At 49.4% G+C, this 23,622-nt stretch overlaps 9 protein-coding genes across 9 annotated transcripts; 6 read left to right on the forward strand and 3 right to left on the reverse strand.

The window, feature by feature from the left end:
• Positions 1 to 401: 401 nt before the first annotated feature.
• On the reverse strand, positions 402 to 4,361 carry N7537_002959 (putative translation regulator (Cya5); the record flags this gene model as incomplete). The annotated part of the gene is made up of 1 exon (XM_056894017.1): positions 402 to 4,361. One exon carries the CDS (start codon positions 4,359 to 4,361, stop codon positions 402 to 404), a length of 3,960 nt encoding a protein of 1,319 aa, XP_056759012.1.
• Positions 4,362 to 4,793: 432 nt separating this feature from the next.
• On the forward strand, positions 4,794 to 6,760 carry N7537_002960 (signal recognition particle subunit SRP68; the record flags this gene model as incomplete). The annotated part of the gene is made up of 3 exons (XM_056894018.1): positions 4,794 to 4,984; positions 5,050 to 6,183; positions 6,253 to 6,760. 3 exons carry the CDS (start codon positions 4,794 to 4,796, stop codon positions 6,758 to 6,760), a joined length of 1,833 nt encoding a protein of 610 aa, XP_056759013.1.
• Positions 6,761 to 7,558: 798 nt separating this feature from the next.
• On the forward strand, positions 7,559 to 9,346 carry erg5 (C-22 sterol desaturase erg5; the record flags this gene model as incomplete). The annotated part of the gene is made up of 4 exons (XM_056894019.1): positions 7,559 to 7,727; positions 7,799 to 7,949; positions 8,012 to 9,260; positions 9,311 to 9,346. The coding sequence occupies 4 exons, from the start codon at positions 7,559 to 7,561 to the stop codon at positions 9,344 to 9,346; spliced, it is 1,605 nt and encodes a 534-aa protein (XP_056759014.1).
• A 778-nt stretch (positions 9,347 to 10,124) lies between these two features.
• On the forward strand, positions 10,125 to 10,953 carry N7537_002962 (uncharacterized protein; the record flags this gene model as incomplete). The annotated part of the gene is made up of 2 exons (XM_056894020.1): positions 10,125 to 10,430; positions 10,561 to 10,953. The coding sequence occupies 2 exons, from the start codon at positions 10,125 to 10,127 to the stop codon at positions 10,951 to 10,953; spliced, it is 699 nt and encodes a 232-aa protein (XP_056759015.1).
• A 696-nt stretch (positions 10,954 to 11,649) lies between these two features.
• Positions 11,650 to 14,961, reverse strand: N7537_002963 (putative mitochondrial translation initiation factor IF-2; the record flags this gene model as incomplete). The annotated part of the gene is made up of 3 exons (XM_056894021.1): positions 11,650 to 11,893; positions 11,990 to 14,436; positions 14,521 to 14,961. 3 exons carry the CDS (start codon positions 14,959 to 14,961, stop codon positions 11,650 to 11,652), a joined length of 3,132 nt encoding a protein of 1,043 aa, XP_056759016.1.
• A 525-nt stretch (positions 14,962 to 15,486) lies between these two features.
• On the reverse strand, positions 15,487 to 19,507 carry thtA (the record flags this gene model as incomplete). Its single annotated transcript, XM_056894022.1, has 5 exons — positions 15,487 to 16,914; positions 16,968 to 17,140; positions 17,201 to 18,788; positions 18,847 to 18,961; positions 19,020 to 19,507. 5 exons carry the CDS (start codon positions 19,505 to 19,507, stop codon positions 15,487 to 15,489), a joined length of 3,792 nt encoding a protein of 1,263 aa, XP_056759017.1.
• Positions 19,508 to 20,111: 604 nt separating this feature from the next.
• N7537_002965 (uncharacterized protein) lies at positions 20,112 to 20,567 on the forward strand (the record flags this gene model as incomplete). The annotated part of the gene is made up of 2 exons (XM_056894023.1): positions 20,112 to 20,203; positions 20,263 to 20,567. Exons 1-2 carry the CDS (start codon positions 20,185 to 20,187, stop codon positions 20,565 to 20,567), a joined length of 324 nt encoding a protein of 107 aa, XP_056759018.1. The 5' UTR covers positions 20,112 to 20,184.
• Positions 20,568 to 20,739: 172 nt separating this feature from the next.
• Positions 20,740 to 22,097, forward strand: N7537_002966 (TBC domain-containing protein; the record flags this gene model as incomplete). The annotated part of the gene is made up of 3 exons (XM_056894024.1): positions 20,740 to 20,965; positions 21,031 to 21,162; positions 21,217 to 22,097. 3 exons carry the CDS (start codon positions 20,740 to 20,742, stop codon positions 22,095 to 22,097), a joined length of 1,239 nt encoding a protein of 412 aa, XP_056759019.1.
• A 302-nt stretch (positions 22,098 to 22,399) lies between these two features.
• N7537_002967 (Yip1 family protein) lies at positions 22,400 to 23,462 on the forward strand (the record flags this gene model as incomplete). Its single annotated transcript, XM_056894025.1, has 4 exons — positions 22,400 to 22,444; positions 22,495 to 22,546; positions 22,610 to 23,315; positions 23,372 to 23,462. The coding sequence occupies 4 exons, from the start codon at positions 22,400 to 22,402 to the stop codon at positions 23,460 to 23,462; spliced, it is 894 nt and encodes a 297-aa protein (XP_056759020.1).
• Between the last annotated feature and the right edge of the window lie 160 nt (positions 23,463 to 23,622).

Consider the following 23,622-nt stretch of genomic DNA (forward strand, 5'->3'; position numbering starts at 1 on the left):
CTATGTGGGGCTATGGGGGGTGCAAAAACTTATGTCCACTGACTGTAGATGTTCGGCCCAATATGGCATTTTGCACTCTACCGTTGCCGGTTCAACGTACCATAGCAACGACGAAATAATACTACATAGATTTAAGAAGACAAGAGAATTTGATTGCTTATGTGGCCTCTATACTAGTAAACATTGCGATATCTCTTTGAATTTATCTTTCCACTCTTGGTTCCATAACTAGAAAACGGAAGAATAAGGAGCCAAACAGTACACAGACTTGCATATATATATATAACCAGTGATACCTCATGAAAGTTGAGAAAATCAATGTATTGTACAAAACTAATGTTAGAAACAAGGATATATATACAAGCTAAAATTACAAAGTCACTGTACATGGAGCACGCTGCTCAACGGTCGTCGCTCGGTTCTTCCCTGGGCGTCGTCCAGGGTCCCTTGTACTTTCTTCGCACGTTGTCTCGTTGTGAGGGTGTTCGTCCAGGTTTCACATGCAGCCCAGAATTGGGTTTGAAGAGAAGGTGGGTTGGAGTATGCAGCTTCCACTTGCGGTTATGCTTGTCGAACAGTTGCCGCTCAGGGGTCGGCTTCTGGAAGTCGGGATGTTGCAACCTTCTCAAACGTCGCTTGTAGGCCTCAGCGGACGGGATATTATTGGACTTGAACGCCTTCTCCATACTCTCCTTGTAATGGCTGGCTTTGAGCTTCCATTGTGTTGTCACATTATATTCCTCGTCAATTGCGGTTTGCAGGTCAACTTGGTCCTGGCGAGGAAGGATGCTTGCCAAATCGCCCAATGAGCTCTGTTCTGGACTGCGGAATAAGCCAGTACGATTCAACTCGTCCGCGGAAGACACGGACAATTGGGTTTTGTTCGATAGGAGAGGCTCCTCAGCCGCTCTCTTAAAGCTGCGTTCTTGTCTGTTGCAACGAGGGCCAAGAGCACCAGTGCGCGAGGAGAACAGGTGGGCCTGGCGTGGAAGCATCTCGCTTCTTGCTGCATGGCCGCGCAGGATTGTACCCTGATGTTTGTCAGGCACATATGGCATCGCGGCGAGGGTATCGACAGTCCGTGGCGCAATTTTGTAGAGATTTGCCAGATGCTGATTCCCCTCCATAATGCTTGTTTGCCGGAGCCTTTGCAGTGTGCCGGCTAGTTGGACCATGGTAGGGTAATGGGGGTGCATGTAATCGGGCTCGATTTTGCGCCAATGTTCTCGGGCCAATTTTCCCATCATTCTCCGAGGTTTAGTGATACCCGAGCGACCTTCGAGATGGAGGATTGTCACGGGGGCATTGAGTGGTCTCACGCCATATCCCTTGAGAAACCATGACCAACCAGGGAAATGAGCGATGAACTTCTCCTCGAAGAGTCGAAATGCCTCCACATTGTCGGGATAATTATCAGATGTCGCAAGCGATCGAACGTAAGCTGACCAGTTGAAACCAGTCAATGCAAAGCCTGCTGTCTGAACTTCGGCCACAACTTGATGCATTCTCTCAAACATGCCTCGGCGAGCCAACGAGTGCAGGTAAATCGAGAGTGGAGAGTCCAGGATGAAACGTTGGGCAGGAATGATTTTGGGCTTATCTGATTGAGTGGTGGGCATTGAAAGCATTGACGGGAGAGGGGACTCAGCTGGTGCTGGCAGGGTTGACATCGGCGACTGTGAAGACAAGATTTTGTCAAGGTCACAGGTACCGGCCGTCTTGCTTACATTTGCCATAATAGTGTGCCAGCACTCTTCTACTTTCTCGTAGTTCTGGGTTCTAAGATAAGCATTCATAACGGCTTTGATGAAGTCAATCGGTAAGGATGCCAATTCATCGCCGTCCGATGATCCCGCAGTTCGTCTGGATTGTATGTAATGGTTGAAGGTTTGGAGTGCCTTTTCAGCGCCACCATGGAGGCCGTATGCGTCGATCAGCCGTTGATAGTGGGTATCACTGAAAGACTCAACAACAAAGCCCTCTAGCGGGCTAGATAATCGACTGTTGGGTGGCGAGGGATTGGTATCGAATCGTGCGATTGATTCAGCAAGTGTCTTTTCTGCGTTCTCGAAGACAATATCTTCAACAGGTGCCTGAAGATCTTTTGCGCTTTCCACGTCTCTCGCAATCTGCATTCTCAGGTTCAACAGGCTCGCCTCCATCCCAACTCGACCGAAGCGTGCTTGCATTTCGCGGGAGATGACATGCACCATATCGCGGTTCCGTTGCTTCACATATCCGAGCAAGAGAATACAAAAATGGTGCTCGGTTGCTTCGAATCCAACTTCATGCATCTTCCTGAGAGTAGTCTGCGCACGATCCACTTGCTTGGAATAGACATAAGCAAGCATAATAGCCGCGTAAGTCATTTTATCCGGTTTCAAGCCTAGCCGTCCCATGCGGTCAAGGACGCGTCGGAAGGAAAACTTGGATACCCTGAATGCATATCGCATTAGAAGAAAATTCCACATTCGCAAGGGAGACCCCCCCACCGCTAAATCCCAGCTGCTTGCGACAAGCTCTTCTGCATGACCCAATTGCCCATTCTTGCAGTACGCCTGAACAGCCGAATCAAGCATCGGCCTCGTGATTCGTACTCGGCTCTTCTGCGCCTCTTTGAGTAATTGACGGATGGCTTCGATGTCGCCTCGCTGGGCGAAAATCCCCATCAGTGTGCCAAACGTGTACGAGTTGGGAGGTACATAGTTTTCTCGCATTTCTGAGAAGGCAGCTATAGCACCTGATAGATCCTTGGCAGTAGTGTGCGCCAGAAGCAGTATATTCCAGCAGACTGTGTTCAGCGGGAGGCCAAATTCTGTAGGAATTCGATCGAATTGTCGCCGTGTTTCGCGCACATCACCTAGCCGCGCGTGAACGACAAGAAGGGGGGTCACCGACCTTTGGGTCTTTGGGCTGCCGTGATCTGCAACGAACCTGTCGAATAAGTGTTGGACGGTTTGCACATCCCCAGTCTTAGAAAAAGCAACCATTGCGTCATTGTATGAGCGGACGCTTGTTTGTTTATCCTTATCAAACTCCGCCTCTTCGTCCAAAAAGTATGGCAAGCTGTCGGTCATCTTGAATTTCAACAAGCTTTGAATGATGGAACGAATCGTTTGTATGGTTGGCCTTGCTAGCTCATGTTGTTTGCGCAATTGGCGATACAAAAGGATGCAATTGACAAATTCCGACCGCTGCTCTGATCTTAGGTAGACATTTATCGAAAGAAAATAGTGAGCGGGGGTCGTAAAACCGATATCTCCGTACTTGAGCAACAGTGAAAGCATAGTTGATATCGGTGTGAGTTTGACCATGTCACGAGACTCGAAAAATCGTTCAAATAGACGGGAGCTAAAGTCTCTGGCCGCAGGGGTAAGATACTTGTTATCGGCTGCCAAGTACTTTCTTAAATCAAGGAGATGCCTGGGTAGGGAATAGCCAGGAAAGTGAAAGCGATCAAGCCGATCTAGCAAAGATTCCAATGGCGGTCGCTCGTTTCCAGGAGTCTCCAATAGGGAGCTCCATAATGAGACAATTCTGGGCCACTCTCTGTTTTCCACCATGTGCATCAGGCCCAGCGAGATGATCTCTTGAGCAAATGGCGTGGAAATGGCTCGCCGGCAGATACCGCCAAGATTCGCGGGTTTTCGATCCGGCAATGATAGAAGCCGTGAGCTTATAATGTTCTTAAAGTCTAACTCAGTGAGATCTTCGGGTGCGATTGCTCTGAAGAGCGTCCATGCTCGCATTTGTTCCTTTTCTCTGGATGATTTACTCATATATGCACAGAGTGCAGAATTGAGTTCCGACGGACATCCGGCTGCGACGTACATCACCCAAGCTTTATCAAATTCGCTGCCATTCTTCTGAAGGAAAGCCCGGAGTGTTGCGCTCGCTTTCCCGTCCTTATCAAGAGATTCTGGATCCTGAGGCTCTTGGGCCCGGTTGGATGCGTCTTCGTGGGTGGATGAAGTCTTTGCGGTAGCTTGTTGAAGACTTGAAATGGAAGCATAAGATCTGGAAAAGCCCAGGTTTGGTCTCCTCCGAAATCCAGTCCTGTTCTGGGAGCGAGGCAGACGCGAAGCTACCAAAGTTTGAGCATGCCCAGGATATAAGAATTCGAGCGATGGCCCTATCCCATCGCTTGGCTCTCCGCTTTCGTGTTGACTGCTAAGAACGGGGGACGATCGTTGGCCTGACGCCTGCAAAAGCGCGATAAACCACTGAGGAGCATCCGCTCCGGCGCCATTGTGCTTCCAGAAATGACCGGACAGGCAGTTTCTTTTTCGGATCACGCCATTGGAATCTTGAAGGAAACGCCGTCCCGCGTTCTCGAGGCAGCCTGTTGCACGTTCGAGCATCACCCTCAGTCGTAGTTTGAAGCCGCAGGATGCCGTTATGATTCCGCGGTTTGTATTGTGTTCGGTTCAGAAGCTCTGTCTAGATAATACTCGAGTCAGAAAACTGTCCTAACAAGCAATTGAGCATGTTGTCCTTGGTGGTGCCATTCGTACCAAGGAAAGAAAACCAGACTCCTCGAATTGTGGACCACAAAGTCGCTCACACACAGATCCCGGACATGAATTGCCAATCAAGGTCCAAGCACCTTGATTTGAACAAAAAGGCAATGATAAATCCAAGGTCCCATAAGCTTGGAGAAAACAACGCAAAAGATTCGGAGGTGCATGAAATTGCCGGGGGTTCACCGCCTTTACTGAGCCCACCACTTCAACCGTGTCCCTCCCATTCTCATCACAAGGACCCCGAATAAAAGAACAAGAAAGGAAAATATCATGGAGGTCACTGATTTTATCTTCAAAGAGCGAGAGGAAGTTCTCCTGGTGGGTGACTACAATGCCTACCGGGCACACACTACCAGAAAACTGCAGAAACTCCGCAAGAAGCTTGGTCAGGCCACAGTCAAAGGTCGCAAGTATACTGCCAAACCAGCTGTGACTGCTGAAAATGTTGGAAGCAATGTGTCGTATGTTGCTTACCCAAATTTCCATTCCCAATTACTGCTTTGACTAGATTTCTAACATACGCTAGATATGTACATCTTTTGCTTCTTAGTTCCGAACGAGCTTGGGCGCAAGCAATGCACATGAAGTCCACACATTCCGCAGATACTTCCGCAAAGGGCATCTCTGGCGCTGCTCGGCGTCACATCATTTCACGACTGAACAAGGCCACTGGGTATGCGCAGCATCTAGTCTCGCTACTTCACGAACAATCACTTTCTGGGACAAGTGACATGGATGTCCTGGAGACTCGGGCTTATTTGGCAATGATTTCCGGTACTCTCTGGCTTGAAAAGCGGAAATGGGAACAGTGTCTCCAAGACTACTCCATCGCAAGAGTGATTTACACGGCTTTGGGTCAAAGGGTCAAGAGAGACGCTTTTCGGGATCTGCTCTCGGGGACTGTTGACCCAAGTCTCCGATACGCCGCCTATCAGATGAAGCTTCCCCGCTCCAAACCTACCTCATCGCTAGCCATTGAATTCTTCCCACTGGATTCAGAGATTCGCGCCGAGGTTGAGAAGATCGACCCCTCTTGTCTCGCCGAAGAAGCAGCCGGTACTCGACGAACTGCAGAGGGAGAGGTGCAGGAATTGCCCCAATCTGTCACTTGGAGATCGCGAACTGTCCCACTGGATGACGCCTCAATTTCTCAATCGCTAGCTGCTGCTTCGGCCGCGGAGGCTCGCCTCACTACTTGGCTGGCAGGCGCAGGAAAGTCGGCCGCTGCTAAGGATAAAGCTGCTGCATATGACAATGTGATTATTGCCAGTCAGGATGCTGTCGATGCTACCAAATCTGCCATTGATGACCTGGCTAGTGAGGGTGTTGATCCTAGCGATAAGAGAATGCAGGCACTGCAGATCACTCGAACTGCAGTTAATTATACTTTGGTTGGTTGGCGAGTCGGCCGTAACCGGGTGTTGTGTGGAGAAAGGGACGGTCTGTCATTTGAGGAACAGCAACCGACGTCGAATGGAAAGGACACTGCGAAGCACACTACAGGCAATGGCAAGAAGTTGAACAAGCTCCGTGAGCGTGTTGTCCTATATGATTCGACACTCCAGAGCTTAGAATTTATTCTCGAGCTTCCTGGTGTTGCCGCCGACTCGGCCTTTGTGCAGGATCTAGAGGCAAAGCGGCACTACTTCCGTGCTCTCAGGTATGGCTTTTCACCACGATCCTCACTGATTTTCGCAACTAATCACTTTTTTTCTCCCCCCTTCTTTAGATGTCTTGCTTTAGGAAGATCCCATGGAGTGCTTTCGAAGTCAAAGGAGGCTCTTGCGCTGTTTTCTCAAGCCCTGAACCTCGTAGCATCCGCTTCTCCCCAGTCGGCAACAAATACTGAAGGTGTCCCCAAGCTCGACGTCTCCCGAGTGCAAGCAAGTATCTTGGAGTCAAGTTTGCGAGAATTGGTTGCTCAGTACCGTGGACTTGTCACTCTGGAGAAAGTGACTGCTGAAGAGGCGGCACAATCGAGCCAGCGGCCAGTAGTAGAACGACTACAACAGTTCGCAGGATCTGGACTGAACCTTAATAATTTGGTGCCGTATCCACCTCAAATGCAGCCCATCCCCGTCAAGCCTTTGTTCCTTGATGTGGCATGGAACTACATTGATTACCCGCGCGAAGGTGGCCAGCGACAGGAGGGTCCAACTCAGGCACAAGCTCAATCCCAAGGTGCCGAAGAAGAAACGAAAGGCCGTCGTGGATGGTTTGGTTTTGGCGGTCGCTGAAACCCCTTACATAGATGCCATGCTACGAATACCCATTGATACATATCGATACCTCTAGTAACTTTGAATGTGTACGACATAGTACGATATGTACGTAGTAACAAGCATGAGCACGTGCATATATGAACCCTTACTTCACGACCAATCAGCGACGATCCAACTCTCGGGAATTCTCTAGCCGGTGTCACGTCGTGCTGAGTAATTGTGATATGGCTTTACGCTGACTTGTTTGTATTCTTGGATATACCTAGTTGTCCTACTTTATACGGAGTATAGACTAAGGCTTTCCAGCATTATTTTGTTATTTTGGAGAACTCCCAGAATAAAATCCCCTTGGAAACCCACATCGATACTCCGTATCCGTATCCGGATCATCATATCATTAATATTTAAGCCCGGCTCGGAGATTAGTGCTGAGAACCCCGAACTATATAGGCTTAAAGCAGAGATTGTCCCAAGAATAACACAAACTAAACACATGTACGAGTACTCGGTACAAAAATTTTTTTTATCTATATGAAAATCAACCTAACAGAATCTATTGAATATTAATTAGGCCAATAATTCAAATCACAATGAACATTATTTATGCATCTGATATGGGCTAATGCTGCTAATGCTGGGCATCCCGGGGCCTCCGTGTAATTGGCGTTCCCGCCCCTGAGGGCCCCAGTCAATTCTTTCTCCCCTCTCTCCACTCACTTTTTTCCCTTTTTGTTCTGGCTTCCTCCCTTCTCATTAGCAATTCCCTTTCTCTTCAATTCTTGCTCGGAAATTTGACCCCGTGGACTCCCCAGCATGGTCAATATGGCCAACCTCACCGGGAGCTTCGTCTCGCCATCGGCGGATGCGACGGTCTCGCCCCAACTTTTCGCGCCGTCCGGTCTCGTTGCCACCATATTGGATGGCTTCACTATCTGGAAGGGCCTGTTGACTCTATTTGTCGCCGCCGTCATCTATGACCAGGGTGAGTGCGAATGCGATATGGGTGGCCTTTCAGATCGCGTCTTGAAACTAACCACGACCCCCTATTTACAGTCAAGTACCACTACCTCAAGGGCGCCATTGTTGGCCCTATGTACAAGATCCCCTTTATGGGCCCATTCCTGGAATCAGTCAACCCCCAATTCACCAAATACAAGGCCAAATGGGACAGTGGAGACCTCAGCTGTGTTTCCGTCTTCCACAAGTGAGAAGTCCCAAATGTACTTATTTCCTGTTGGGTCTGCTCTCTAACAATATTCTACAAAGGTTCGTCGTCATTGCGTCGACTCGTGATATGTCCCGGAAGATTTTCAACTCGCCCACCTATGTCAAACCCTGTGTTGTGGACGCCGCGCACAAGCTTCTCGGCAAGACTAACTGGGTCTTCTTGGATGGCAAGGCCCATGTGGATTACCGTAAGGGTCTGAACGGGTTGTTCACTCGCCAGGCCCTGGCCATGTACCTCCCCCGCGCCGAGGAGGTTTTCAACTCTTACAACCAGCACTTCCTCAAGAAGTCCGCTGCCACCAACTTCACCCCGACCCCCTGGATGTCCGAGTTCCGCGAGCTTATGTGTGCTCTGTCTTGCCGTACCTTTGTCGGTTACTACATCACTGATGAGGGTGTCCAGAAAATTGCCGATGACTACTATCTGATCACTGCCGCCCTCGAGCTGGTTAACTTCCCTATCATCCTTCCCTACACTAAGACCTGGTACGGCAAGAAGGCCGCCGATATGGTGCTCATGGAGTTCACCAAGTGTGCTGCTAAGTCCAAAGCCCGTATGGCTGCCGGCGGCGAGATCTCCTGTATCATGGACGCCTGGGTTAAGGCCCAGCTGGATTCCGCTGCATACCGCGAGAAGATTGAGAAGGGAATCCCGGTTGATTCTTCAGAGAAGCCTAGCCAGGTTCTTCGTGAATTCTCCGACTTCGAAATTGCCCAGACTATCTTCACCTTCCTGTTCGCTTCCCAGGATGCAACCAGTGCCGCCTCCACCTGGTTGTTCCAGCTGATGGCTGACCGCCCCGAGATCCTGGACAAGGTCCGTGAAGAGAACCTTAAGATCCGTAACGGTGATCGTGATCTCCCTGCCACAATGGATATGCTAGACCAGATGCCCTACACCCGCGCCGTCGTTAAGGAGACACTGCGCTACCGCCCTCCTGTCATCATGGTTCCCTACCTGGTCAAGAAGGACTTCCCTATCAGCGAGACCGTCACCGTCTCCAAGGGCTCGATGATCATTCCTTCCGTGTGGCCCGCATGCCACGACGAGGAGGCTTACCCCAACGCCGACTCGTTCGATCCAGACCGATGGATCACCGGTACCGCTGAGCAGCAGACCAAGAACTGGCTGGTCTTCGGCACAGGTCCCCACTACTGTCTGGGTCAGACCTATGCTCAACTTTCCCTGATGTCCATGATTGGAAAGGCCAGTATGGTGATGGACTGGGAGCACACCCCCACCCCCGAGTCAGAGGACATCAAGGTTTTTGCCACTATCTTCCCTCAGGTATGTTCAAATTCATTTTCTTTCATGATCAATTCACTAATATCTATTAGGATGACTGTCTTCTTACCTTCCGCCCCCGCGCTTAAATTCTCCCTTTTTGTACAAAACCCCAAAGCGAAGTTGGAACCCAGCCCCATTTTCTAGACAGAGGGCTTGGTTACCTTGACATGATGCCTTCCTGTCCTGGAGATGGGGTGGTCCGCTGACACTTTTCTTCTTTCTTCGATTTTGATGCACAATGAACGCTCAATACAGGACAAGTCTTTAGCACATGTTTCTCTTAGAGGGACCTTTCATACCCTTGCGCAAAGAACCCCCATTGCGATTATGATTACCTGTTGCCCGTGAGGGGTCGCGGGGGGTTTCTTGTTTCTTTTCTTCAAAGTGACGACTCCTAGGGCCATGCATATTAGAACAATATTAATTATCTTTCTTTCGCTTAAATATTTATGACATGTCAGATATTTGTTGATACACTTGAGTTAACTAAACATCCTATATCTTCTCACACCTTGGGATCACGTTTTTATATACAGCTTGGGTAAATTTTTCAATCACAAGATCTTATTTACTTGGTATACCAACACTCCACTATATATCTGTGCTATCTCGACTCCACACGAAATTAAACAAAATCTATCTTGACTCTCAAACAAAACTTCCCTAGCCATAATTTACCCAATTGATTCATTTCCACCAGTCAAAAATCTCAATATTGCCTTAGTATTGCCTGTATAATACCCCCTCAAAAACCCTAAACCAGTATGAGGTCACGTGCAACAGATACTGACATCACAGTCCCTCATCCCGAGATAATAACTCCCGACTCACCTCCGCGGACAATCAAAATCCAGAATCAAAACGATGGCTTCAACATTATCATCAAAGATCCAGCGATCTGCTATCGTGCTGTCTTCCGCCGCAGTCAGAACCCCGGCGCGCAGTGCGGTATCACCAGCCGCATCCTTGCACCGAGCTATCTCCGCACCAGCAAGAGGACTAGTTACTTCTCCTCAGAGACGTGTTGTCCCTGGTCTCCTGGCACCATCATGCAGTCTCCAAACCAAGCCAAGCCTGAACACCAAGAGTGCGAGTGCGCGCCAAGTGCAGACACGGTGGAATAGCGATGACGCTAGCTCGGTCAAACTCCGGGAATGGGGTTTCGAAGATGTATGTACTCACCAGAGCAGACCGGCTCGGACATTATTCCTCTGCTCAATTAATTCCTTCCTTGAAGCGAATATCCCAATAAGCACAACCATAAAACTGTCGTTACGAAACTAACAAAAAACCAAATCAGATCAATACTGCCCTCCCAACCTCATCCCCCGATTCCCCAACCCACAAGCCCATAATCCTAGTCGACGTGCGCGAGCCCGCCGAACTAAAAGGCACGGGTATAATTCCTACTGCAGTGTGCGTCCCGATGGCATCACAGGGAGACGCATGGTACCTCACGCCAGACGAATTCGAGACCCGGTTTGGATTCGCTAAGCCCGATCCCACGGAGGGCGAGGGCGAGCCTGCGCAGATGGTCTTCTATTGCAAGGCTGGTGTGCGGGCTGTGGCAGCGGCGCAGATGGCTGTGCAGGCTGGATATGATCCTGCTAATATTGGGGTTTATTATGGTAGTTGGTTGGATTGGGAGAGGCACGGAGGGAAGGTTGAGAGGTGGGATGGGGATGATTATTGAGTTAGGTTCATTTCCTATGTGTTTGATAGTGTTTCTGGGGATAAAGGCAGTTTACCGAGTACGTTGGTCTTGGTCTGTGGGCTGAGAAGAGGATTGATTGTACATACTACATAATGCTGAATAGGATATTGAAGGATAGATAGATCATCTTGTCTATTCTAATATTCTCAAGCAACCGCTCGATTTGGTCTGTGTCCTAAAGAAGACCGATCTTAAGTTTCAAAACTGGTTTGCTCCCGCGGGTTAAAGACAGATAAAGATCAACTATGTACTCAAAAGTATATTCTCTAATGCAAATGCTTGAATAGTATAAATTCAAATCACTATAACAGAAACAAAAGATATGGTATCGACCAGGCCTTGCTTTTCCTATATCATGTACATGCGACTTCTCTCGCTGTTCATCCATCAAGTCATGGTCATTCATTGCATGTTCAGATCGTAATCAAAATAGAATAACTTTTCCGCTTTTCGATAGCAATTGTCATAGCCTAGTAGATTTCGATTCGTTTCCTCCAAACTGGGCTATGATGGAACCGAAGGCCAGAGGGCCGACGGAGAACAAAGCTCGCCACTTACTGGCATTTGATCGTCAACTTCGCTCGAGGATAGGTATCGCAAGGCTGGAATGGGTCCGGTGCTGACGATTCTTGATATGAAAACATCGCGCACCGGAAAGAAGCCCTAAGACCGAATTCAAGGAATGTCGAACACGGGCTTGAGCTTCTTGACCAGAGCCCATTCCTCCATAGAGACTTCGGACCGGTAGAACTCCTTGAGGGTGTCGATACTGGCACGCGAGATGTGCGAGATAAGCTGGTCCTTCTCTTCGAGGTGACGACCATACATGGGCTGGTTGGGTCCCTCGACCTTAACAGCAACGGAGGGCTGACCTCTCTTGCAGACAGGGACGGCCTTGTGATCGCGCTCGATGGATGTGCTGTGAAAACGGTTGCGTTAGAAATCAGACAAAAAAAGAAACAAAAAAAAAAAAAAAAAAAGAAAAAAGAAAAAGATGAAGGGGACCAAAACTTACACTCTACCAATATCGACGATCTCCCTTACACCAGCAGAGTTGGTCCTGACCGCAGCCAGAGGGGTGTGGAGACGCAGACTTCCTTCAATGACATCCACACCGATGACAATGGGGTCGGTCTTGTTGAAGACAGCAATGGGCTTGATGACACAGGGGAAGATAGCAAGAAGCTTAGCCTCCTCCTTACGCTGCTCTGTGATCTGAGCCATGTGCTCAGTGAAGTTATCGAACAAGTGGTAAATGATGTCGGCGGTGAAAATCTTGACACCAATTTCGTTGGCATAGGCCGTTGCATCCTTATCGACCTTGACATCGAAGCAGAGCATAACAGCATATTCCTTACTCTTCTCTAGCATGGTACCAGCCATCATGACATCACGCTTGTAAACGGGACCGATGGAAATATTGGCAACAGGAATCTTGGAGACCTTGAGGAACTCCAGGAGAGCCTCAAGCGAACCCAGGGTGGAGGCTTGGACAGTGACACCACGCTGATCAGTCGAGACACGGCTCAGCAGGTTCTCCAGATCACTCATGACCTCCTCCTCAAGATCCTCCTCATCATCGTCAGGGCCGACGACAAGCATGCGAGAACCAGCAATAGCGTGCTCCAAGTCGTTGGCAGCAATCTTCACACCGAGGGCAGCCTTGACCTCCTTGTTGTGAACGTACTGGGACTTCAGACGCAGCTCCTTGAGCGGTGCTGGCGTCAGAAGAGCACGGATATTGGTTGTGATAGGACCGTTGAGACCGCACATTACGATGCGATCACCCTCGCGAAGGATACCGTTGGAAAGGATAACGTCAATAGTGGTACCGAGACCCTCAATGACCTTGACCTCCAGAACCGTACACTCGACTTCGGACAAGTACATCAGCGAGTTGGTCATACGCTCTTGACTCAGGCTGGTCAGGAGCTTCAGCATATCAGGAACACCTTCTCCGGTGTGGGCGGAGGTGGGAACGAGAGAGACGTTGCGAGACAGAGACTTGTTCTCGAAGAACAGCTCGGAGTTGAAACCCTGCTCGGCGAAAGCAAGCTTGGTGGCGTCGAGACGAGTGCGGAACTCGTTTTGAACACCCTTGTTCTGCATAGCCAAACTATCCTCGAAGCCGTTGTTGTCAATCTTCTTCCAGCCGTAGAGACGATCGATCTTGTTCAATGCGACAATGAAAGGAGTCTTGCGGTCACGCAGCAAACGCATAGACTCAAGGGTCTGGGGCTCGAGACCGTGCATGATATCAACAACAAGGATAGCAATGTTGCAAAGGGAGGAACCTCTTGATCGCAAGTTGGAGAAGGACTCGTGACCGGGGGTATCGATAATCAACAGACCGGGGACCTTGAACTCGAACTTGCCATCCTTGTTGACAACTTGGGTCTTTGTGCGTAGAGCGTCGACAGGGAAGTAAGTGGCACCGATCTGCTGGGTAATACCACCAGCTTCGCCCTCCTGCACATTGGTCTGTCGGATCTTGTCGAGCAGCTTGGTCTTACCAGTATCGACGTGACCAAGAATACAGCAGATAGGAGATCGGAGATCATCCTTTGAACGAGCGGCCAGAGCCTCCTCGTGCTTGAGCTTTCTCCGCTCAGCAGCCTCGGCCTTTCTTGCCAGAATGGCCCTTTGGTTGGCGGATCGCTCTTCATCAGATGAGTCTTCATCCGACGAGTCGTCGGAGTCGGAGTCGGATTCTTCTTCTTTCTCCTCCTTTTGGGCGGGTGCCTCCTCAGCGGGCTTCTCTTCCTCATCTGATTCCGCATCCCAGCTGTCCTTGACATCTTCGTCGGCAGCCTGCTCCCAGTCTTCAACGGCGTCCTCTGCCGCAGGGGCGGCAGCAGCAGCAGCGGCCTCAGCCTTGGCTTTCTCCTCGGCCGCCTTCTTTCGGTCTTCAGCTTCGCGCTGAGCCTGGGCTCGAGCGGCAGCAGCTTCGAGGTCCTCTTCCTGCTTCTTGCCAGCCCTCTTCTTCTTGTTCTCATATGTAGGGCGGGTCTTCTTCTCGCCGCCCTCCTGCAAGCCAGCAACCTTGCCACCGGCGGCAATCATCTGCTGCAGGCGCAATTCACTGCGCTCCTTGGCCTCGCGCTGAGCCTTGGTGAGCAGCTTGCCTTCCCTGCGGAGCTGTTCCTTCTTTTCGCGCTCCTTCTCCTTCCTGCGCTCACGAGCCTCGGCACGCTTCTTCTCTTCCTCTTCATCGAGAAGTTTCTGCTTGGCCGCGGCAGCCCGCTCTTCTGCTGCAATGCGCTCCTCCTCCTCACGTTGCTGTCGAAGAAGCTCCTGTTGCTTCTGAAGAGCTGCTAGGTGGGGAGGAAGCTTCTTCTTCTTGCCAGTCTCTGGAGCGGGTGCAGCGGCGGCGGCTTCATCTTTCTTGGAGGCCTCGGCGGTGGCAGCCTTCTTGGTTTCGGCCTTTTCTTGAGCAGGGGTGAGCTTCTTCTTTGTGGCAGCCTATATAGACGAGAAAGACACGTTAGTACATGGGTTCGACACCCGTAACGGTCTTTCAGCATGAAGAAAAATGTAGAAACCTACCTGCTCCTTCTTGCGCTGCTTCTCCTTCTCCTTCTTCTCACGCTCCTTCTCCTTCTTACTCTTTACTCGGAACTCGCCCTCGGGCTGCTCTTCCGCCGCAGGCTTAACCACCTCCTTGATGGGCTTGGTCTTCTTTCCAGCGAAAACATCGTCATCGTCGAAGTTACCCTCCTCGGGCTGCTTGCTAGCCAAATCGTTGGCACCCTGGGTATCGGCACCCTCGACGTCCTCACCCTCGACAAAGTCATTGATCTTGCCCTTCTTAGCCTTCTTGGCCTTATTTTTTCTCAAGGCAGCCATAAGGCCGCCGACTGGAGCAGCCTCCTCGTTGGCATCGTTCTGGGGCTGCTCATCGGCGGGAGCAGTGGCGGGAGCGGACTCGCCGAGATCAGCCTCCCAGTCCTCCTCCTGTCTCTTGTTTCCCTTCTTCTTGGGCGCCATTGCAATAGATTTCCCTTGGGGGGTTTGTTGATGATCCGATTCGAGTGGTGAACGGGAAAATGTAGCGCACAAACGGAGTTAACCGGTTATTTGCGACTCGTAGTAATACGCACACGTATTAAAAGGGAGAGGATGACAGAAGTAAAAAAAAAGGACAATCCCCAGAATGAAAGGCGAGAGATAGGAGCTCTCTGTAAGGTGGGCCTAGAGAGGGGTGTGGGAAGGGAAAAGAATTTCGGGAAGAATCATGGCCGGTGGGGAACAATGGCATCGGACTTCACTTTCTAAGTCGCCACCACGAACTGGCTGGATTTCCCCCCATATCCTGTCAATAGTTTTCTTCCGAATATCTTACATAGAATGTGTACTAATCTACCAGAAAACGAACTCCAAACATTACTACTAACGTTTTAATTTGAGCTGTGGCGTAGATACACTCTTACAAGTCAATTCAAACCTCCAGGGCTATGTACTTCCAAGCTTGGTCCTCCACACTTCTTCGCCCCGGTCAACCCCCCCTGGGGATTAAATCTCAATGTGCAGCAGCTTTCGAAGCCAGCTGAAAAGTGCCTGGGTATGGTTGGCACGAACCCCGAGCACATCCTCAACTGCCCCAAAGAACATGTGCACTGTTTCAGGGGTCAAGTCCTTGAACTGACTCCTGTTGCATGCCATGAGAATCTCATCCAGGTGTTTCGAGTTGCGACTGGCAAGGCGACCCAGAATGTTGCCGTCGATATGCATGTTGTTCTCGACCTGGGAGATTGCATCAAGGTAGCGATGTCTGCGGGACAGGGAGGGACAGATGACCTCATCCCTAAGGCAGATGTTGAGTATAAGTCGAAGGAGGTGCCACTCCTTCGCATCCAGGGGCAAGAGCCTGTAGACCGATCCATTGATGCCAAAACCATAAAAGGTGTTGGTGGTCGTCAGGGAATCTGGAGACTTGATGCCCCGAGTGAGCTTGATCAAGGAGACGGGGAGATCGGCCCTCGGACAAGGCACAAGGTCCCCTGGTTGATCGAGGTTTGTGAAAGCCCGGGTAGCTCCACCTCGGGTACTCACAAAAATGACATCCGGATCAATTCCATACCCGCGCACTAAAGTGTGAGACAAACCATCGCGTGCAACTGGGTCGAAACTATGCATCAGGATGTCTCCGTCCATAATCTTGTAGACTAGTAGGGAATGTCTCGAGGTGGTGACGTAGATCATGCTTCCTTGCACTGTCATCGCGACAGCTGGGGATGGAAGGGTAGCTGTAATATTTCGAACCCATTTTGTTTGAGAGTTTCGTGAAGAAACCGTGAAGAATTTCTTCCCGGAGACAATGATCAAGCTATCGTCGCATGCCGCCATCGCATAAACTGGGTGATCAAACAATTGGGTATGTTTGTCAATGCAAGTGATCTGCTCAGGATAGTTGGCATCCCGAGACGCTTGTATGAGCATCAATCGACCTTTGCGGTTATTGGGTTTGTGAGGCAGGCTGATTGAAGTCCCAATAGCGATAAGATGGTATGCATTGCCCTCCCGTTGTGGCATCCAGTCAAAAATGCATGTGATTTTCTCACCAGGGACTCCACGTGGTCTCCAGGGGAGAAGGCCGCGATGAGCCATGTCCATATCGTTAGGGACCACTGGCGACTGTGTGTCTGGGTCCACAAACTCGACGCATGCCGTGCGGGCAAGATCGAGAGGCCTTTCTTGGTTTCCGATCTGGGCGACAGAATATGTAACGATGAGACTCCGGAGATGATTGGAGTAGGTGAGCTTGCTGGGATTTCCGGGAATGTCGATGCGTCGGGGAACAACCTTTGCTTCTTGTTCCAGAGAGCATACCAGAAGCTGACCATCTGCAAAACAAAACAAGTATGTAGTTGGAACCTCAGACCAATACTCTCTTACTTCGACAATATCGAAGCTGCTAAGTCTGGTAGGGAAGTATGCAGGCTGACATGAATGTTAGGCCATAGCTCAAAAGGACAGAATGTGATATAACTTACGCAGTTCTGATCCGTAATCCAAACACGAGACAGGAAATAGTCAAAGCCATTGCCATCTGGGGCATATGACACACGCCAGAAATCATCCCCACATGTAAACAACGCAAATTTGTCGTAGGATTTGAGGTTGATTGATGTTTGCCCAAGATCGTGTGGCGCTCTTTGTTTCAAACCTGAAGAGAAAGTATGTGGTTAATGAAAGAGACCAATAAATGGAACAAAAGATGACTCACATTTGAAACCGAAGCCAGGGTTACCGTGACTATCAACGACATCTGTATCTATCTCAAACGGAACAAGCGTGCCACTTCGCAGCCCGCAGAAAAGGAATGCGTGAATTTTATCGTCTGAGGAAGTGTGGATAACAGCGAGACTTTCAATCGTTTTTGACATGCCTTCTGGATTGTCGACGATATCGATAAGAGTGTCGGCATGTTGTGTGATTCCACCAGTCTCGTTGCAAACCTCGAATGACAGCACTGTGCCATCACTGGTGCCCAGGAAAATAAACCCAATTCCTCCCCAATTCTGGTAGGACATACAGATGGGCTCTTTTTGGAGCGGGTATGATAGAGCCTCATGATCAGATAGGGAGGGGGGACTTCCTTCAGTCGTGACTATCCGAAGAAGATGGAGAAAAATTCCCTCTTTACTTCTTGTAGTTATGATAACAGTGGAACTTGGGCCATCCACAATAGCTGCCGTGACAAATGCAAGGGGATCATGTTGAACACAGTTGTTGAGAGTGAAATCAGTAGGGACGAAAAAGTGCACGGCTCTTTCTGTAACCCGAACAATGATACCGGAAGGCGTACAGTCCATTGCCAAAGTCTGCTGAATACCCAAGCCTGAATCGTCCTCAAGCGCAGTAATGCCATCTCTCATGTCGGGAGTCGTACGAAGAAGCAGCGACGAAAGCGGGTCGGAGGCGAGCAAATAGATTGAGTCCTTAGCACCGAATGACACAGCCCACATACTACGTATGCTGGACAATTCACCCAATGAGGCTGAGATTCCAACCTGAGCCTCAATGCCGTACCGAAGTTCGGTGATAGCTCCATTGCCTGAAGCAGAAGTTGAGCCGACGAAGAGCCGATCGTAATCATATGGATTTTCTTTGGAGACGGCTGGGGAGTTTGAGGGAATAATAACTGCATCGGGAACTGGTGCCCAGTTGAGGAATCGCTGAACACATCTGGGGTGATCCCGTGCCTCCTGGACAAACAACCCACCATCGCCCTGGCTTCCAGCAGCAATAATGAAATCGCCACCTTCATGGCCCATATCAAGAATATCAAATGCCGTATCAACATCGCAGTGGAGTTGACCCAGAGAAGTCTGGGTTTCGAGTTCCCCATCGTTGCCGAACTCGAGATAATAGATCCAGCCTTTCTCTTGACAGAGGAAGATTCCATCGTACCTCTGACTGTACATCCAGTTCCGCGAAGGTCTGGCCCAGCGAGTCCACAGTCCAGCTTCGGATGATTCTGCATCAGGAATGATCGACGGGTATCGCATCGGACGAGACAAGCAATTTGGTGTGTACATTGCCATGGAATTTGTGGTAATTAGGAGGTAGGACGATTCTTTGGCCAAAGGAATGACCATGCTAGGCAACTGGTCTTGCCGAGGCAGAGGAGTTGAGGTGAGTTTCGGACTCATGCGGTTGAGCATACTGGCTTCATCCCATTCAAACACCATAGATCGTGTTGTGCCAAGGTTATGGACAATAAGCAGTAGAATAGTCCGTTTGTCATGGTTGTCCTTCGGGTAAAGGAATTCCATAAACAGGATATCGCCATCCACTTGTAAGAATGTTTCCTGTTCAAATATGGTTAATATCGGGCACATGATAGATAAAATAATAGTGAGCAAATACACTTTCAAGTGGGCTCAGCTTCCCCTGAGCCATCTGCCTTTGGAGTTCGCTAGGAGATTTCAACCACAAGACACCGAAGAAATTCCGTGACGCGCTAACTGCAACCGCACGCGATCTGGGTCATGGTATAAGCATTCGTGGATCCAATTGAATTGGTGATAGGTGATACTTACTTGGGATCAACAGCTATGTGCTTGCCATACTTGTCGGCTATGTTGACGTCGCGGGGTAGAGGTCGATTGTAGGAAACAAATGGGCCGCCTCCCATCTCCGAGTAATATATGAAAAGGAGCTCATTTGAGTCCGTAGCAAGAAAAAGAATGTGAGGAGGCAAATGATCAGTGTCGTAAGAGTTGTAGGAGTGAGCCAACAAACTTGATGGAGCTTCAGTTCCCCAAGGCAACTGGGTGCTTACATTGATGACCTTTGCCCCAATAAGCGAGCCTTCCAGGTCGGATTTTTCGACAACATCTTGAAGATGACCACTGGGCAGGGCTTCTTTGATTTGAATTCGCCGCTCTCCAATGAAAACCACATCGTTGTGGGTTTTATTGCGAAGACGCGCCGGAAGGATCCAGTTTATGACAGGGCTGGGGATCAATGGCTGGGTAAGCAGTCCAGTCATACGGGTCGAACGCGTGACGGGCTGGTTGCCAGACATTGCGGTAATTGGGTGGGTTTCACAAGAAACCGAAAACAGAGTAGAGCAAACGAGGAAATGATGCTGGAGACAAAGTCGTGAAGCGGGATAGAAAGATGTGAAGAAGCCCGAAGAGAGAGATGAAAGATGAAAATAAAAGGTAGAAGGCGGAGTTATAAGTGAGTGAGTTGGAAGGGAAGTAGGTAATAGGCAATATCAAGAGCCGGTCAGGCAATGGCCTGAGGCGCAAGCCCCAAGATCTGCTTGCACTGCACCACACTTCTTATGACTTTTTGTATTCAAGAAACTGGGGGCATTTGATATTTGCGAGGTCCACTTGTCTTCATACTTCAAAGGGTGGAATATCAAAATGCAATATTTGGCTGTGAATTGATATATGATGCGCAACCCGACCCTAAAGAGAGCACAGAAGGTTGGTTGTCAATGATCCCACAGTCAAGTATGTCCCAGACAAGCCCTGTGATGTCTTTATTAATCATTGTATCCCACACGTGAGGAACAAATCTCAATGTGAGACTTACAGCTTGCCCGGACGCTATACAAGTAGTAACAGTCCTCGAAGATGTGCAAATATCTCCCATAAGCTCCATTAGTTTCTTTCCAGAAAGCCAGTCTTTATCACAAGAGCTAACACTGTCACTGGCAGACGACCTGGAGGGCAAGCCAATTGCGGAGTTATGCAATTACCACCCGTCGGTGAGCTGTCGCAACCCCAGAGACCGAGGACTTCTAAGGGTGCACAACACGGCACACAGCTATATGCGTCCGAGATCTTGCGACGAATACCGCAAATCTATTGAACTGGAGCGTTGTGCCTAAGCCTAGCATAGAGCGAATGTTGTTATCGGCGAAAACATGTCGCGGCTGCCGATCGCTGCCTAAGGCCGGCAAGTGGGACTCCGCCGCCTTTGACCTCAAGTCTTCCACGGCTGGGTCTATGTGCCTAGAGTATCATCAGTTCACGTTCAAAAAAACTTCATTTATTGAAAAAAAAAAGCCATTCTGTCACATATCTGGCATTGAGTCGTTGGTTTGGACACGCCGTTTCGTTATCTGGTGAAAAGGCGTAAGCTCCAATCGATCTATATCCGATCAGTCTCTCGATATTGGGCTAAATTCAGAACACACAACGTGAATTTTGTTCATTCAGGTCGAGAATCACTGAGTAATAACTTCATCTTTTCGTGTTTAGCTGCTTGATCTCGTGGGGAGGTGACATTAGCAGATGAAGGATGGAGGATACCGGAAAAGAACATCATTATCCCAGCTCTGAGGACACGTCTGAATCAGAAGAATTTCCCAGAAACTTGAAAGAGAAGCAAGAAATAAGACAGGTGGCTCGAACAGAAAAGGCGAGAGCCATCCGCAAAGCGTGTGCAACGCGCGATGTGGAAGCTTTAGCTGTGCACGCAACTTCAGCAGGCGGGTTACTTGAAGACAACTTGAGACAGATAGCATGTGAGTTCAATGTTGTTATGATCTATACCAGTGCACATTCATGGAATCACCTAACCGGTGAACAGGGCCTATCTTGCTACGATGCGATGAACGAACGCAGCAATTTGATTCAGTTCCAAGGAATGAACTTTCACGACATGCCGACGAGGAACAGGTAGAACTTGATGTCAACCGGTCGTTTGTCTACTACCCAAAAGGTATGTTATTATATCTCTCCCCGAAAGACGAGTTTGTATGTTAATAAAGTTTAGCTCCCGAGGAGGAAATGTTGAAAAAGAAAAAGCAGCTGTCCAACCTGATCTCTCAAGTACTAAGAGAATACCCCATGCTTTGTTATTTCCAAGGATATCACGATATAGTCCAAGTTCTTCTCTTGGTACTGGGCGAGAAGCAAGCCTTGCCAGCAGTGGCGCAGATATCTCTTTTCCGCATACGTGACTACATGCTACCATCGTTGTCTCCAGCTGTGAAGCATCTCCATCTCATCCCTGCAATCATTGAGACAACAGATCACGAGCTAAGACGACACCTTGGCAACATTGAACCATTCTTCGCTCTCGCAGCTACACTGACTCTATACGCTCATGATATTCAAGAATACAGCAACATTTCACGGCTTTTCGACTTCCTTTTAGCTCGGGAACCCGTGGTTGCAATCTACCTCTTCGCAGCAATGATCCTGTCTAGGAAAAAAGAGTTGCTTGAAATTCCAGCAGATGAGCCTGAGATGCTTCATTTTACGCTTTCCAAGCTACCATGCCCACTTGATCTAGACGGACATATTCTGCATGCGGCTCGGCTCTTTGAGGACCACCCGCCAGAATCATTGCCGCTTGGAGCTTGGAAACACATACCCTGGTGCAGCGTGCTCAAAACCTCAAGAGACCCACATGGGAAGTACACCGCGTCTTCTGCAGTGTACTTGTTTGAAAGGCAATCTCAACAGATTCGGTCCGAGGAGCGCAGGAAACGAGCTCTGGATTTCTTGTGGAGCCACCGTCGGTCCCTGGGTTCTGTGGCGTTTGCTATTTTGGTTGGAGCCGCATCTTTCTACATCCGCAAAAAGGGACTCGACACCTCAATCTGGTCTTATGTTGGCCGAATTCAAAGGGCAATCCAAAACTGGGTTTAATCTTCAAGGCGATGTATCAGGTATCGTGGATGCTTGGTGCTATTGCATGTGTATAATAATGAGAAAAAATAATAATAGAACCAAGCTAAAAAAAAGATCCCTATGTTTGAAGATCATGAGTTAAAAACTCATATATAACAAAAATATAGTCAATTTATACAAAACAATATGCATTTGATACTCGTGTATGATATTGGGTAGTGGTACCCACAATTGTGGCTTGAGCGGTGGCTTTATCTGCGGAAGCTGATGTGTACACTTAACCACTCCCCTTCCAACAGCTTACCTCAAAACCAACCACAATGGCGAACCGAGGCTACGATGTCGTAGTAGATGTGGATGCAGAGGTAAGTGCATTTGAATGAACAATACATAATTTAAACTAACAAATCAGCAGGGCGACCTTGGCCACACTGACCTACAAGAAGACCTCGAATTCCACCCCTCCAGTGAGTTCTCCAAACAAACCGGCCCAGCCCAGCTCTGTCTAACCAAGGAATCCTCACACCCAGACTTTGAAAATGACCAAAGAACCGCCAAAGTCCAAGGCGACTCCGCCCCATTCTTGGGCGGCGGGCCATCGCGCCAGCGTGACCGGTCCCCTGGCGGTACGCCGACCAAGCACAACTGGTGGTCGTTGCACTACTACGAGCAATTTTTCGACGTCGACACGAACGAGGTCCTCCGCCGCTGTGTGGCGACTGTGTACCCGCGCACCAACTTCCTCGATGTGCTAGAAGGTAACGCAGACCTGTACGGACCGATCTGGATCGCAACTACAGTGGTTGTTATCCTGTTTTTGACGGGTACTATCTCGCAATGGCTGTCAAACAATGACGACAAGCACTTTGAGTACGACTTCACGCTGCTATCGGGCGCGGCTGGCCTGGTCTATGGGTACACGGGTATCTTGCCTATTGGCCTGTGGGGTGCGCTGCGTTGGTTCGGCAGCTCCACCGCCGACCTTATTGAATGCTGGGCTCTGTATGGGTACTCCAATTTGGTTTGGATTGCCGTTGCACTGGTTAGCTGGAGTCCGTTGACTGCGCTTAACTGGGCGCTTGTTGGCGTTGGCTTTGCTTGGAGTGTCTTCTTCCTTCTGCGGAACTTGTATCCCGTCTTGAATGCCACTGATGCCAAGGCTAGCAAGATCCTCTTGATCTTGGTTGTTGTGCTACATGCGGCACTGGCTATTGCTATCAAGGTGCTTTTCTTTGCGTAAGTTGTGTCCTTGTCTGACGAACCAATTGACATTTAACTGACATATCTACTAGCCACGGGAGCCCGGTCTCAAAGAAGAACAAGGACAAGGACCAAGACGATAAGAAGACTGACGACAACAAAGGGATGATGTTCCGGGCATAAGCGGGGAAAGGAAAGATCATTGGCTTTCATCTGGAATACTGGCCATTCCGTCGATTCTTGCTCAGGTAGCAGGGCTCGCAGCTCGAGGTTTCTAGTCGTGTTATTGAACGCATGCATGTATTGTACTCTGTATTTATCGCAGATGGAATTTGGAGATGTG

This window comes from Penicillium hordei (assembly GCF_028827395.1).
Source record: "Penicillium hordei strain IBT 12815 chromosome Unknown utg000001l_segment0_segment0, whole genome shotgun sequence".
NCBI classification, from domain to species: Eukaryota; Fungi; Ascomycota; class Eurotiomycetes; order Eurotiales; family Aspergillaceae; genus Penicillium; species Penicillium hordei.